The sequence below is a fragment of the Pelodiscus sinensis genome, chromosome 1 (genome assembly GCF_052426305.1).
Source record: "Pelodiscus sinensis isolate ZL-2025 chromosome 1, ASM5242630v1, whole genome shotgun sequence".
NCBI classification, from domain to species: Eukaryota; Metazoa; Chordata; order Testudines; family Trionychidae; genus Pelodiscus; species Pelodiscus sinensis.
Genome location: NC_143052.1, coordinates 83,195,125 through 83,208,656, shown reverse-complemented (window position 1 = coordinate 83,208,656; position 13,532 = coordinate 83,195,125). Strand labels below are relative to the sequence as shown.

The 13,532-nt window shown below is 39.3% G+C and overlaps 1 protein-coding gene across 8 annotated transcripts in view; it reads left to right on the top strand.

Annotated features, from left to right (window-relative positions):
- The window catches only part of USP44 (ubiquitin specific peptidase 44), a 36,539-nt gene extending 23,380 nt beyond the window's left edge, over positions 1 to 13,159 (top strand). For 6 of the 8 annotated variants that reach the window (XM_075933549.2, XM_075933567.2, XM_075933541.2 and 3 more), the window contains 4 exons: positions 2,752 to 2,950; positions 4,199 to 4,307; positions 5,795 to 6,000; positions 6,710 to 13,159. In XM_075933549.2, coding sequence (XP_075789664.1) covers positions 2,752 to 2,950; positions 4,199 to 4,307; positions 5,795 to 6,000; positions 6,710 to 6,912 — 717 coding nt within the window. In that variant the 3' untranslated portion in view covers positions 6,913 to 13,159. Of the gene's footprint in view, positions 1 to 2,751; positions 2,951 to 4,198; positions 4,308 to 5,794; positions 6,260 to 6,709 lie in introns of all 8 variants that reach the window. The other 2 variants (XR_012905201.2, XM_075933598.2) reach the window with 2 other exon arrangements.
- Positions 13,160 to 13,532: the final 373 nt, after the last annotated feature.

The window sequence follows — 13,532 nt, the reverse complement described above, 5'->3', positions numbered from 1 at the left end:
GCGGCTAGTGTAGATAGCTGGCAAGTTTTTCTGCAAAAGCAGCTGATTTTGCGGAAAAACTTGCCAGTCTAGACACAGCCAAACTGTGGTCCACGTGTTGAGTATCCCTTACTTAAAATGAATGAGCGTTGGCTAATAGGTAGAATGGCCACTTATTACTGGATACTAGTACATATTTTGTTATTTGCTCTAAAGAATGGCACTTATGTTAAATAGCTAATTTCAGGAGGAATGAAAGGGTTTCACTTTATAGTGCCCTCAACTATGCATTTTTTTAGTATTTTTAAATCCATTTTAATCTAAAAATGTTTGTTTGGAAAAATTCAGCAGAGCAGCAAAGATTAAGTATTTGCTCAACTTTGTGTAAGGAGGTACTGAACAAAAATGGTTGCCAACACAGGAGTGATCATTATTACTGATCCCTTTGACAGGCCTCTCTCAGGGTTTGGGGTGTTTTTAATTAACCACCAGTGTGTGCTACTGAAGGTTAAGTTGTGACTGTTCAACTGTGAAGTCTCTATTACAGCATTCTTCTAGAAGATTTCTTTGACAGTTTTAATACTTCCCTGTTTCATAAACTGAGAATGTGTCTTCTCAGTAACGATAGCAAGGCAAAAACCATGAGGCATGGGAGCAGAAGGAATTGCAACCTGCTTTGCAGGCAAAATGACCACCAAAGAGCTGTAAATAGTTGTGTTACCAGATTCTAAGAGGCAGTTACTAGTAGAGCATATTGGGAAAGGTGCTCATGATTATGAGTCAGACCACTGTATAAAAAGGAACTTTTGGGGGAAATGGTCTGAATTTCCATATTTCTGAAGGTCAATGCTATAGATGTAGGCCCACCTGAGATTTCTAGAACTGCAGTGTAGGGTGCTATTATAGCAGTTATGTCTGATTTTGTGTTATGATAAATATAATAAATATTCTGATCCTTTTTCAAACTTGGTTGTTTTTGCAATTGATGTTTATCATATTTTCATGTTAGCTATATCAGCTAATCAAATAGGAAGGATGTATTGATGTAGAATACTCATCAACCACTGTTTTGGCTTTCAGTTATACTTCCAGTTATACATTTATAAAAAAAATTCCACACACTTGAAAACATGTTGAGATGTGTGTTGTAAAAACTGAAGGTTGTAATAAGTACATTTCATGTCGTCATGTTCTGAGTCAATAAAATGTAAAGTAAATCTGTGTTTATGGCCCATCTCCTGGTTGATTTCATTCCATAAGCTTCATTTATGGAAGATGTTAGCCATTATATCAAAATAGGGATTGCGTCCAGTACTGGAAGTTATGTAGATCAGTATGGATAGCTTTGACACTAACAGGATCTACTGTACGGCTTTCTCAAAAATATCTGACCTTTCCAAAATGATGACAAGTTTAGAGCTGCTGTCATTAGTGATTTCTGACTATTTATAAATGTTGGGAGGTTTTTCCCTCAAGGGTTTATTAGTGAGATTATTTGGAAGGTTCTGGTAAATTAAGTGTAAATATTCCTGTTAAGGGTTACTTACACTTTAATCATGTGCAAAACTAGGAGGGTAAATCTAAACATGTGAAAGATTTATTTTCCAGTTTTCCTGTTGTGAAAAAAACCCTATTGGTCAGCTTTTTTTGGTATCAGGGTGCCTGAATCATATCTGTTGTATTCCAAATGCGGCCTTGCTACTGCCTTAGGCCCAGACCATCCAAGCTGGTCCATAGGCAGTCCACTTGCATGCTGCATATGGAAGAATTATAGAAAAAGACTGATGCAGCATGATGATCCAACGGAATCTCAAGCCAGCCTTAGTTTTTCAAGTCTCATGTATAATGTATGTTGTAATATTCTAGTTTAAAAAAAAAAAAGCAGCCCACAATCCTACAGCTTTTCAGGACTCTTCCTTTCTGTCTGTCAAGTGAGTTATATTTTCCTTGATGTGTTATCTTCCATTTTTTCCAGAAAGATTCTCTTTTCATTTCACCATATTTTATTATTGCTAGTCTATGGTTGTTGCTCTTCTTTTTCCGTAGTGGTATGGCTAGACTTCAGAGGTTTTTCAGGATACCTGAAAAACCGCCACTGGGTCCAGGGGATGTTTGCTCTTCCGCTTTTTTGCGGAAGAGCAAACAAGCTCTTTCGGAAGCCCACATATTCCTCGTTCCGGTCTAGACGGGCCAAATTTTGGAAGAGCCTCTTCTGACAAAAGAGCGTATTTTGCGTATCTTTTTCCATTAGATCCTCGCAGTCTAGCCGTACCATAAGCGTAATAGGTAGATGGACTTTCTGAATTTTTTTTAACCTGTTAAATTGAAAAGATGTCTTTCAATCCATAGCTTCCCTACAAGACTTCCAAAATAACAATGTGATTTTATTTTTAAAAAAAGCTATTTCCTTTCAATAAAGCTAACATGTACTTCATGTTAGTTATTGCTTTGTAAGTATTTGTTTTAGAAAAAAATCTCAGGGGCTGTTCTTCCTTGCCTTGAGCAGTCCCAAGTAGATCTTTTTGAAACTGCCTATAGTTCACTGAAGAGAAAAGTATCTAGCACATCATTGTAATACAGTGGTGGACGTGCTGCTTCAGAGAAAATAAGTTAACAGGTAATTTTTTGTTTCCAGTTAAAAATATTTCTATTTTATATATTTGCATCTGTGATCCAAATTCACATACTATTACAGAGCCCTACTATTAAGGGATATGTGGAGAAGCAGGTTTTTGTATGTTAAAGAGGATAACTTAATATTTTGCTTAACAGGTTACATGTCTTGCGTGTGACAATAAGTCAAATACAATAGAACCCTTCTGGGACCTGTCGCTGGAATTTCCTGAGAGGTATCATTGCAATGGGAAGGAGATGGCTTTTCAGTATCCATGCCTACTTACAGAAATGTTGGCCAAGTTTACAGAGACGGAAGCTTTAGAAGGAAAGATATATGCATGTGATCAATGCAACAGTGAGTAAAGGCAGTATGTACTCATGCATAAGTTCCTCACATAAAATATACATTAATATAGGCACTGAAAAATAAAAACAGCAATTAAAGGGAAAGCAATACAAATTTTAAAAGCATCTGTCATCTATAGACAAATTCGCAACCTTGAAAAATGAGTCAGACCCTGAAAGCTGATCTCCTACTGTGAAATCTGATGTTCTGTTGTACTTTTACCCTATACTATGCATATTTCACAGGGAGAGACCAAGATGTCTCAATTTGGGGATACTGACCCAAGTGTGTTGTGGGGGTCCCACAAGATTATGGGGGTGATGGTAATGCCACCCTCACTGTCGTCAAAGCTAGGTGGCTTTAGAGTGGCAGCTGCTGACTGAGGGCCCAGTTCCGCAAGCAGAACAGAAGTAAAGGTGGCAATACCACACCATACGTTCCTTACTTCTGTTCTGCTGCTGGGGGCAGCTCTGCCTTTAGAGCTCGGGGCCCAGTCAGCAGCCACTGCTCTCCAGCTGCCCATCTCTGAAGTAACATCAGAAGTAAGGGTACCAGTACCGCAATTCCTCCCTCCCCCTGAATAACCTTGTGACCCCTACCTCCAAAAACTCCTTTTTGGGTCAGGACACCTGCAATTAGTTTCAGATGTAAATAGCTGAAATAATTAAAATCACAATTTTTAAAATCCTGTGATTGTGAAATCCATCAAAATAGACCATGGATTTTTTTTATAGCTCTAGTCATATAAATAAAGCATAAGACTTTAACACAAGACCATTTATTTAATAGTGAAAGGAAATAATCTGAAGATCTATTTTTCTATACTAAGTGCATCAAAAGTGGGCTTGAAAGTAAGTTTAAGATCTCAGATTAGGTCATTTTACAATAGAAGATGGTCTCCAAGAAGAGGGGAAAAATCTGTTAAAATAAGTCTGACAGTTTGGTCCTGATGAAAATAGATGAACTGCTGTACATATTTTCCAACATTCATCTGAATAATCCAGAGGTATATCAGAAAAGCATTTTGTATGCCCAATAATCATAAAATAATCCTTACTGATTGGATTCCAAAATACATCATCAGTTTAATAAGAAAGTAACATGGGATAGTGAATGTTACTGTATCTAAATACTTAAAATCCTGGGGTCAAATCTTAAAATGACAAACAGTTTTCAAAACTATTCAAGGGTGCTTTATGCTAGTGGTGGGTTTTTTTTAATTTAGCGCTTAATTCATGTGTGTGTGTTCGATCACAGCAAAACGCAGGAAGTTTTCTTCAAAACCAATTATACTTACAGAAGCCCAGAAACAGCTTATGGTGTGTCAACTACCTCAAGTTCTGAGACTACACCTTAAGCGGTTCAGGTAAGCAGTACTATGAGCACCTTTGCAATATTGCAAATTCTCTTTGACTCGTATATCCCTCCTTTTTCCAGTAGTCACTAATCCTCAGGGTTCAGTCAGTGGGTGAATAAAATCAATTTTTGAGAAAAATCCTCTAAATTATCTTCTTTGAATGCCCATAAACTCAGTCGTAAGGAATAGAGATGTAAGAGGTTAACCACTTAGCCTGTAAACAGGTGGCTTAACAGCCTGCTTAATCAGCCCAGCCAGCTAGACCCCACCCACGGCTGTTAACCAGTCGAACAAAACATTTAACTAGTTTAGGGTGTTTTTACATCCCTAATAAGGAAGGACAATTTCTGGAAACCCACTGCTTCCTGGTAAATATTGTTAGAATGCAAATCACAGGCAGAGAAATGAGATTTTTATTCCTGCTACTTCCCAATAACAAAAAGTCAGGAGAATTAAAATCTATCCTAAATCTTGAACGCTTAACCAGTTTGCAACAAGAAAATCAATTTTCTCTATTTGAAAAAGAGACTTTTGTGGATACTTGTATGTACCAAGAGAGTAATCTGTCACGTGCAGTATCTGTGATATCTTGAGGGGAAAAAAAATCATCTGCAGTTCAGTGTTTGAAGTTGTGAACTGAAACTGGTATCATGTGACCTTACCAAATGCTGAGATTAAAATAGATGACCGTTATTCACTAGTGCATATTCTGAGGTTTGCATGAATCCCACCAGGGTGATATATAACTTGCAGCTTCACTAGCATTCATTTTAAAAAAACAAACCCATCAGGTACCTGTATGTGATCTTAATCCAGCCAAGGGAATAGTGACTCCTTAAGGAAAAGGAAAGTGGGAATCAGCCCTGGAGTGATCTGTTTTCACTTCTAATTTATAGAGTCAAAACTGTAAAAGTCTCTGAAGCTTCTGCATCAATTCTTGTAACCTATGTATTTTTTGGTAATTACACCCACTCTCTTTCAGCTTAGATAACTAGTGGGCACAGGAGAGCAGACAAATGTGAGGAATAACATTTTGAAGGCTGAGAACAGCTGATAGTGTAGGTAAAAACCCATACGTGAAGGATTTTTCCATATGAACATTGAATTGAAGGGAAAGCAAAAGAGATGAGTTGGGAATTTTGGCTGGATATTAAATGTACTCATATATATGTTAACATGTGTATAGTACAAAAGCATTAGCAGGAGAGATGGTTCAGCAGCTCAGAATTCTAACTGCAGAATTTATATGTGCATAGATTCTAGGGATGCAAAATCCTGTTTAATAAGTTAACCAATTATACATTGTTTAAGCCGTGTTACCAGATGATTAAATGGGGGTGGGCTGAAGCAGTTCTCGCTAGTTAACAGTAAACAGTAAAGGTGACGCTTATGGGTTACCTGGTTAACCATTGACATCCCTAATAGATTCACTAAAATACTCTTAACACAAATTAGCTGAAAAATACTCACTGTTTTCAATGTTGATACTTTTCCAGATGGTCAGGACGCAATCATCGTGAGAAGATTGGAGTACATGTTAGCTTTGATCAGATATTAAATATGGAGTCTTATTGCTGCCGAGAGTCTCTTAAGTCCCTCTTACCTGATTGCTTTATCTATGACTTGTCTGCTGTCATTATGCATCATGGGAAAGGATTTGGTTCAGGGCACTATACTGCCTACTGCTATAACTCAGAAGGAGGTATGGACAAGGAATTTAAATCAGAAATGCAATTTTTCTTTCAGAAGCTACACTCCTACTTCCTTAGTTGAATAAATGTAGCCACAAATAGAATCATTTTAAATTAAAATGGACCAAGATTTTACTAACCAGACCTACCAGTGCCAAAAAACTTATAACTATTTACCTAAACTGTTTAATCTAAGATGTTTTTTCCTACTTAGACAAATGTGATATGGTGTACAGCAGAGATGTTCCTTACAAAGTATGTGATAAAAAGGTAGTTGTTTCTCTGTAAAACGTGGTGCTTATTAGGGAAGTGAAAGGTTAACCAGTAGCCAGTGGGGGCTGGAGCAGCTCCCTACCTGCTGAGGGCAGGGGCCTGCTCCAGCCTGGCAGGGGCCCACTGCAGACAGGGGCTACTCTTGTCTGGAGCAGCTTCTGTCCACAGGGAGCCTAGGCATCCCACAGACTTGCTGCTCTGCTGGGGGCTCCTCCAGCTGGGCTGGCACGGTCCCTAGCCTGGATTCTGCTTTAGGTTTATCATATTAGGTTTATCTAACGTTTCACTGATTAACCAGGATTTTACATCCCTAGTACTTTACCCAAAATTAAGAAAATTAGCAAATTTGTGTTTAACAAATGGTAGCAGACCTGTGTCACCCCTAAAGTACAAGCATCTTACATAAATATTGTGGTTGTTTTACAATTGTCTGTTACTCCATTCCAGGGTTCTGGGTACACTGCAATGATTCCATACTCAACTTGTGCACTATGGAAGAAGTATGCAAGGCTCAAGCCTACATCTTGTTTTACAGCCAGCGAGTTACTCAGGCAAACACACACTGTAAAATATCGTTTCCTATCTCACCATCTGGAAATCAGCAGTGTACTGAATTTGTTGACTGTTTAAGTGAAAACAGTAGCAGCTAATCCAAAGTCAGTTGACTGTGTACAGGAAAAAGTATCTTATCAACTCGTGTATTTTTAGAGAAAAATGCAAGTACAAATTGTATTTTTTTTACTTGTGAAGCAGTGTACATTGTTTATACACTTTTGTATTAGCTAAAGTAAGCACTCAAGTGTTAGTATAAATTTATATTGCGAGTAGATAATTTTAAAGTACCTAGAATTTCTTTACAACTTTTTAAAAATTGCCCTTTGAATTTTTAACTATTACCTCAGGCTGTTTTTCAGCTTATTTTATATTGTGATCTGAATTGGTTTAGAAAAAAAATGGACAGCTGATGTCTGTAAATCTTGTTAACTTTCTACATGTGTGTAATGTTATAGCATTTATTGATTCTTACTGTCTGTGGGAATCAGTCTTATTCACAGAATGAAGGTGCACTAACAAAAGCATCTATTAAATGTCAAGTAATAGAACTTTTCTTCACTGGGGTAGGGATTTTTTTTCCTGGGTGTCCTTCAAGTGATAAGAAATGCTACAGAAGCCTGGAGGTGTCCCTGTTTCACCCTACGAGCAGGCAAACAGTTTGCCTATCTGCTGCCAAAAACTAAGAATGAGACAGTAAACTACCTGTAGTACCTGATCTGGTAGGCTTGGTCAGAGGTCATATACTGGATTAAAAAAAAAAAAATCAGAGGAAGTGAGAGGGCGTAGTGCCAACCTTAACTTGTAGCTCAGGGGTTAGAATAGTTGTGAGATGAGACACATCTAGATTCAGAGCTGTTCTGCAGCAAGGGAGCTGGACTGGACTATGGGTCTCCCAGCTCAGTGCTCTTAAGGCCTGCTCCCCATTCTCATTGGCTGATACATCCAGTGATTGTTCCACTGTGGATAAATATTGTCAGAAAGGGGAGTATGAACTAGGATTCCCCCATCTCAGACAAGTGCCCTAATCATTGAAAACTTCATGGTAGCCCACTCTACCACCAGCAGCCATTGTGTGAAGTGAGGCAGGCACCTAACGCATTTCCCTCAAGATGTTGCTTTACCACTACATCCAGCTGCCTCCAGGTTCCCCCTTATAGATTGCAAATCAATGATCATTTCTAAGAGCCAGTGGCTTCGTACACACCCATCTGGTCAGTAGTTCCTAGGGTAGGGCTGGGGAACCAAAGGCCCAGGGCCCAGATCCAGCCCCCAAGGCTGGGGCTCCCCCTCATCATTGGGGAGCCCACACTGTCCCCCCATGAGCCAGAGCACACAAAATCTAGTAGTCTGGGGGCTCACCTTGGGTCTGGTATGCATGGGAAGGGTCTTTCTCCTTCTCAGTCAAAGTGTGGGGGGTTTTTGCTTCTCAGTTGCGTGCAGCTCCCCACCTGAGTTTCCTGCAGGGTCAGTGGATCCTGACCCCCAAAAAAGTTCCCCACTCCTGTCTTAGGGGCTAGGTTTGGTAACTCCCTACATACCATTGCTGGCTTTTGTGGGTTTTACAATTTTTTAGGCACTGTAATGTTCAGTATTGCAAGAGCCAAGTACTTTTATGGCTCCTACTCAACACAGTAGTGCATATGGAGCTATACTAAAAGGGGAAAATAATAGTGTGTGTGAAGTGTCTAGAGGAAAACAATAGAAATGATGGCTTGGAGAGAAAGATTACCTATTGTACATGTACCCTTAACTTTTACAACTGAGATGCTAAGCCTAAAATGTTAATGGGATTGCTAAACTTGGGGGGAAGGAAATTCCTTAGCTGTCTATTAATCTTGCCAAACAGTGTTCAAAGATACTGGAAAAAGTGAGCCCAGTTCTTTGGTAAAGCAGCATCCCTTCAGTAATCTCTAGCACACATGAATAAAGCACCAGAGTTAACTGAGTAAAACCAGTTGCATAAATCATAACTGGAGACTATTAAGAGAATGCACCTCTTCTTCATTGCCTAAAGGATCATTTCCCATCTGCTGTAGCGAATGCCAAAATTGTAATTAGTTCAAGTTGGTGTGAATTTTTTTTCATAAAAACCTATGCAAGTTACCTCACTTCTTGGAAAATTATACCTCAATAAAACACTGTGGACTGACATTTACTAGGATTAGTTTGTTACTTTATGGATATTAAAATGTACTCACCATTGCTAGTATAGTTTTAGAAAAAAAATCTATAGTAGATCATCTAAAAAGTAACTATTAGAGTAGCTTGAGTATGAATCTGTAGAGTAGCCTGATGGGGACTAAGGAGTGAAAAAAACATGAAATAGTGCTCTATCTGGAAACAGTTAACTGCTTACAAGCTCTACATGGATTTTGGGGCTACACCTGATGCTTCTGATGTAAGATCTACCACTATAACAACAGATCATCTTTCACGTGACAGCAATAGCGAAGTGTGTCATGCATTTCATGGAGTTTTTGGTTCTCCTGCCTTGCAGTTTTCAGCTCTCACCCATATGAGTGCACTTTGGGCTTTAAGATATTTCCTCTAAATATCAGAAGGTTAGAGTCATGGCATGGGTCAAGACCTGTGAATATCTATTTATACACCAGATCCTCTGCCTAATGGTCTAAACAGAATGACAGTTTAGTACTTCATAGGTTTTGGGGTATGCAAGTACTGGGAGGGGGAACCCCAGCAAGCATCTCTTCTCCCCCTTTTATGGGAGAGTAGCCAGTACCTAGCTAAGGGCTCTGTACCACAAACAGAACCAATCACCAGCCAATCTCTTCCCTCTATGCTCCGCACCCCCACAAAGCCAGAATAGAGTAGGCCAAATGGCTCTTGGCTTTTTGCCTGTTCTATCTATGAGACAATCTTTGAAAAAGTCAGAAAGGGAATTCTGCCACCACTGTTCTCAACCTGCAGACCAATATTTTGCCAGGAGAAAAGACTTGCTAGAGCCAACACACGTAGCCCCTAGCAGACTTTAGCTCAATCCAAGTTAGTCCTCTCCAGCTCTTGGGGCTCAGAGTTCTTCAGGATTAAGGCCCTTGTTCACCTTAGCCCTTCAGATTCTTAAGTTGGTAATCAAATTTGATTTTCATTCTTTCCAACTCTCCCTTCTACACAGGAAAACTTGGATCCCTTTAGGGATTTTCCTTTGCTGTTCTTCCCAATTATATACGAGGCTTCTACTCTCGTATCCCAAACTGCTGATAATAGACTAAGGAAACACTAACCAAGAAAACCTATGCAAGAGAAAATCTGAAGGCTCATGACAGAGTAGAGGAGGTGCAACACAGTTTGTTCATGACTTCTGCTTAGTTAGTTTCTCCCTAAAGGATGTGGAACCCCTGCTTCTGGATAACACTACTACCAGATCAAAGTAGCAGATGTTCTTTCTCACAGGGACAAAAGTTGTGTCCTTGACTGATATGCAGTCTGAAGAAGAGGATGAGCAGTCTAAAGCCATGGACAACACTTACCCATGGCAACCACCCACACAGAGAAGACATTAGCCACATACAAAGTCTTTAAAGCTGCCACCTCCGCTCATTCATCAGCATCTCTGTAAATCAATACAGGCATTACATTCAATCCTCAACAGTAACTTCCTTTTGCAAAATGATGTTCCAAGTATTCTATTTTCAGAGTACTGTTAGTTTTGGGGGAGGGAAAACCTTTACTGCTCAGTACATCTCAACCACATAGTGCTGTGAGGCTTTAGGATCCAGCATAGACATTTTTCGTTCTAAACTGCCTTTCAGGAACAGGCTTTTTCCAAGAATAAACTCCCCTGACAAATCTTTCAGACTTTGTTTTTTAAATAAAGCGAAGGGAGGTAGTCACACAATAGTAATGAGCACCACGTGTAGGGCTACAGAGATTATATTATACAGTTAACGCTAAATCAAGTTACTTGCAGAAGCTTGTTACAGTACAAATTTAGAGGTATTCATTTGGGGTGGACAAATCTGAACTGCTTCCTATATTTGTGCAGAGACAAGTGCAGAAGTCTGATCTACTCAGAGTCTGCACTATTTCTGTTATTCTAACTTAGAAACTGATTCTAGAAATTACTTGAAAATCTGTTCTTTTTTGAGATTGGAGTCTTGCAAAACCGCCAAACATGCTAACACTACAAAAATATTTCTTAGTTGCCTTTTCTTGAATCTTAAGGCTGGTGGTTTGTCACGGCAAAAATCACAATTTTAACTGCAAAAACCCTAAAAAAAAAATAATTACAGCACACTTTTTTCCCCTGCAAGTGAATGAAGAATTTTTACTTTCAAAAACATATTGAAACATTTCAGTTTAAAAAACAAACAAAAAAGTGCCTCAAATTCATGTAGGAAAAAAATCGATATTGCTTGAAAAAAATGTTATGCAGTCCCAAAGTACATAATTTTATAGCTCATCTATTTTCACTGAACACATTTACATATGAAGAAAGTACATTCTGCAGAGACACTACTTTGTGACAGGAAGAGAGCTCTTCATTTTTAAGGAAAGCTAAAAGATGCTCCACAAAATATTGAGTACTAATGACTCAAACTGCCAAAGCCATGACAAACTCTGATTAACTATAGAGATAAACTAATTTTTTTCTTCACATACAAAACATATTTGAAGCAACTAGGATTTGGCAGTTTCCCTAACTCCAACCAATAACTGTACAACCAGACTAAAGAATTTCAGCAATGTTTTGAATACTGTGATTCGTAAAGTTTTTCTTAACTCTTATTTTTTTTTTTTTTTTTTACTTCTCTTCGATTTTGAATAGTTTTCCATATTGGAAGTAGTAGTACAAGATTAAGTCGAAGATTTATAGTGAAGAACTGCTGTTCTGCTAAAGAACTAACCACTTTGTGGTACTTCACTTTGAAGATTAATCTTTTTTAAAAGGCTCAGTACCACATGCCTTAAATATGTTCATTTAAGATACATGCTACAGTAAGAGTCAGTTTGCTGCATACCTCAGGATCAGAGAAGCCAGAGTACTAAAACTGCTACATTAAACATCAAGTGATATAGTCTGAAGTAAATTGCACACTTCTTTTTACTACTGCTCTTTATTGCGTACTAAGTTATTCCAAAAAGTGGCTCCCTGCATCCCAATAAAAGTAGCAGGGTGGTAGCCATCAGCAACAGCTGAAATTTTATGCAACAGAAGACTGACATGTGAGCCCCAAGCCTCCAATGAAGTTTTAGATCAACTATGACATTCTTTCAGAGGCTTAGATTTCATTGTCCTTATCAAGCTGAGTGGTATCTTGGGTATCTGCAAGTATCTCACTGATTTCAATAGGAGTACTCCCAAAATAAGAACTATTTGGACTGATGGTAAACTCTGGCCTTTAGCCTGTGAGCTCTTTTGGGCAAGAGCTGCCCTTGTGCATTCTGCAAAGTGCACAAAAAAACCACTTAACAGTATGCATGGCCTTCAAAATACAACTTTCTGTGTAAGTAAGTCCTGTTAGAGACAATTCACACCCAGCAGTTCTCTGGTTCCAAGATGTGTTTAATAGGAAGCATTCTAGTCAAACCATCAAGCACTCCATAATTGCCTGCCATGCTCCCCAGGCAATACTACTAACCCCAGGCAATACTACCTAATGAAACTGGAAGTGCCTTGCTGCTTATAGTGCCTGCTCTATGCTACAGGTTGCACATTAGTGCCAATCATTCACTTTCACCACAGTTGTTGGAACTCATAATTCAATGGGCCATTCTTGTGTTCTGAGCCAAGGAGACTATCAAACAAATTTTGATTCTGCAAAATGCAGTCAGTCTCCTTTCCATCCCCTACTCTCTCAACATTACTACTGGCGGAAGTAAGCAGCTCAGAAAGCAAGGGCACAACAACAAAAACCATCCATATCTTCCCAATATGAACATAGATGTGTCCCGCATCAAGAGGAACAGTCAAGACAGTCAATGGACAACAAACCACCAGAGGCACAATAACCCATGGGCCACCCTTTAAAGCAAGGGTGGAGAACCTCAGGCCAGGCCCCTGGCTTGCCTGGATCCGGCCCCTGATGCTCAGGGATACCCCTACATTGGGAAGCCCGCGCTGGCACTCCATTCTCCTTGCCACCCACCCACAGGGCTGGAGCACACAAAACCTACTAATCTGGCCCCCCAGGCGCTGATGTGCGAGGGGAATGTGAGGAGTATCTTTTTCCTTCTCAGTCAGGGGCTTCTCACTTTGCTTCTCTCGTGTGTGGTCCCTGATTTTTTTGTGGGTCGGCAGCCCCCAGCCCAAAAAAGGTTCCCTAGCCCTGCTTTAGAGTAAGGAAAGCCCATTTCCATGGAAACATTTAAAGCAACGAGGAAGAACCAGAAACCCATCAAGAGCAGGAAGAAAAACAGTCACTTATTTAGGTTTAAATATGGACTTTGACTCCCATATTTGAAAATCTCAGTAAAAATCTCAACTGTAAGATGACAGGGGAAGCTATGTCAAGCACGCCCAGATAAGTTTACACCACACGGAGATAGCATCCTTGCATTAAAAGCTATTCAGGTATCATACATCAAAAAAGCAAAGCAGATGCTTACTTCAGCAGCAAAGTTTTGCAATCTAATCTTCCAGTAGCACCTACAAAAGAATTACAAGACTGGAAATTACATGTCAGATAATTATTCTCCTTTTTACTTGTTATTATGCACTACTGTCAGTTTCTAATGTGTGAATTAGCAGATAACA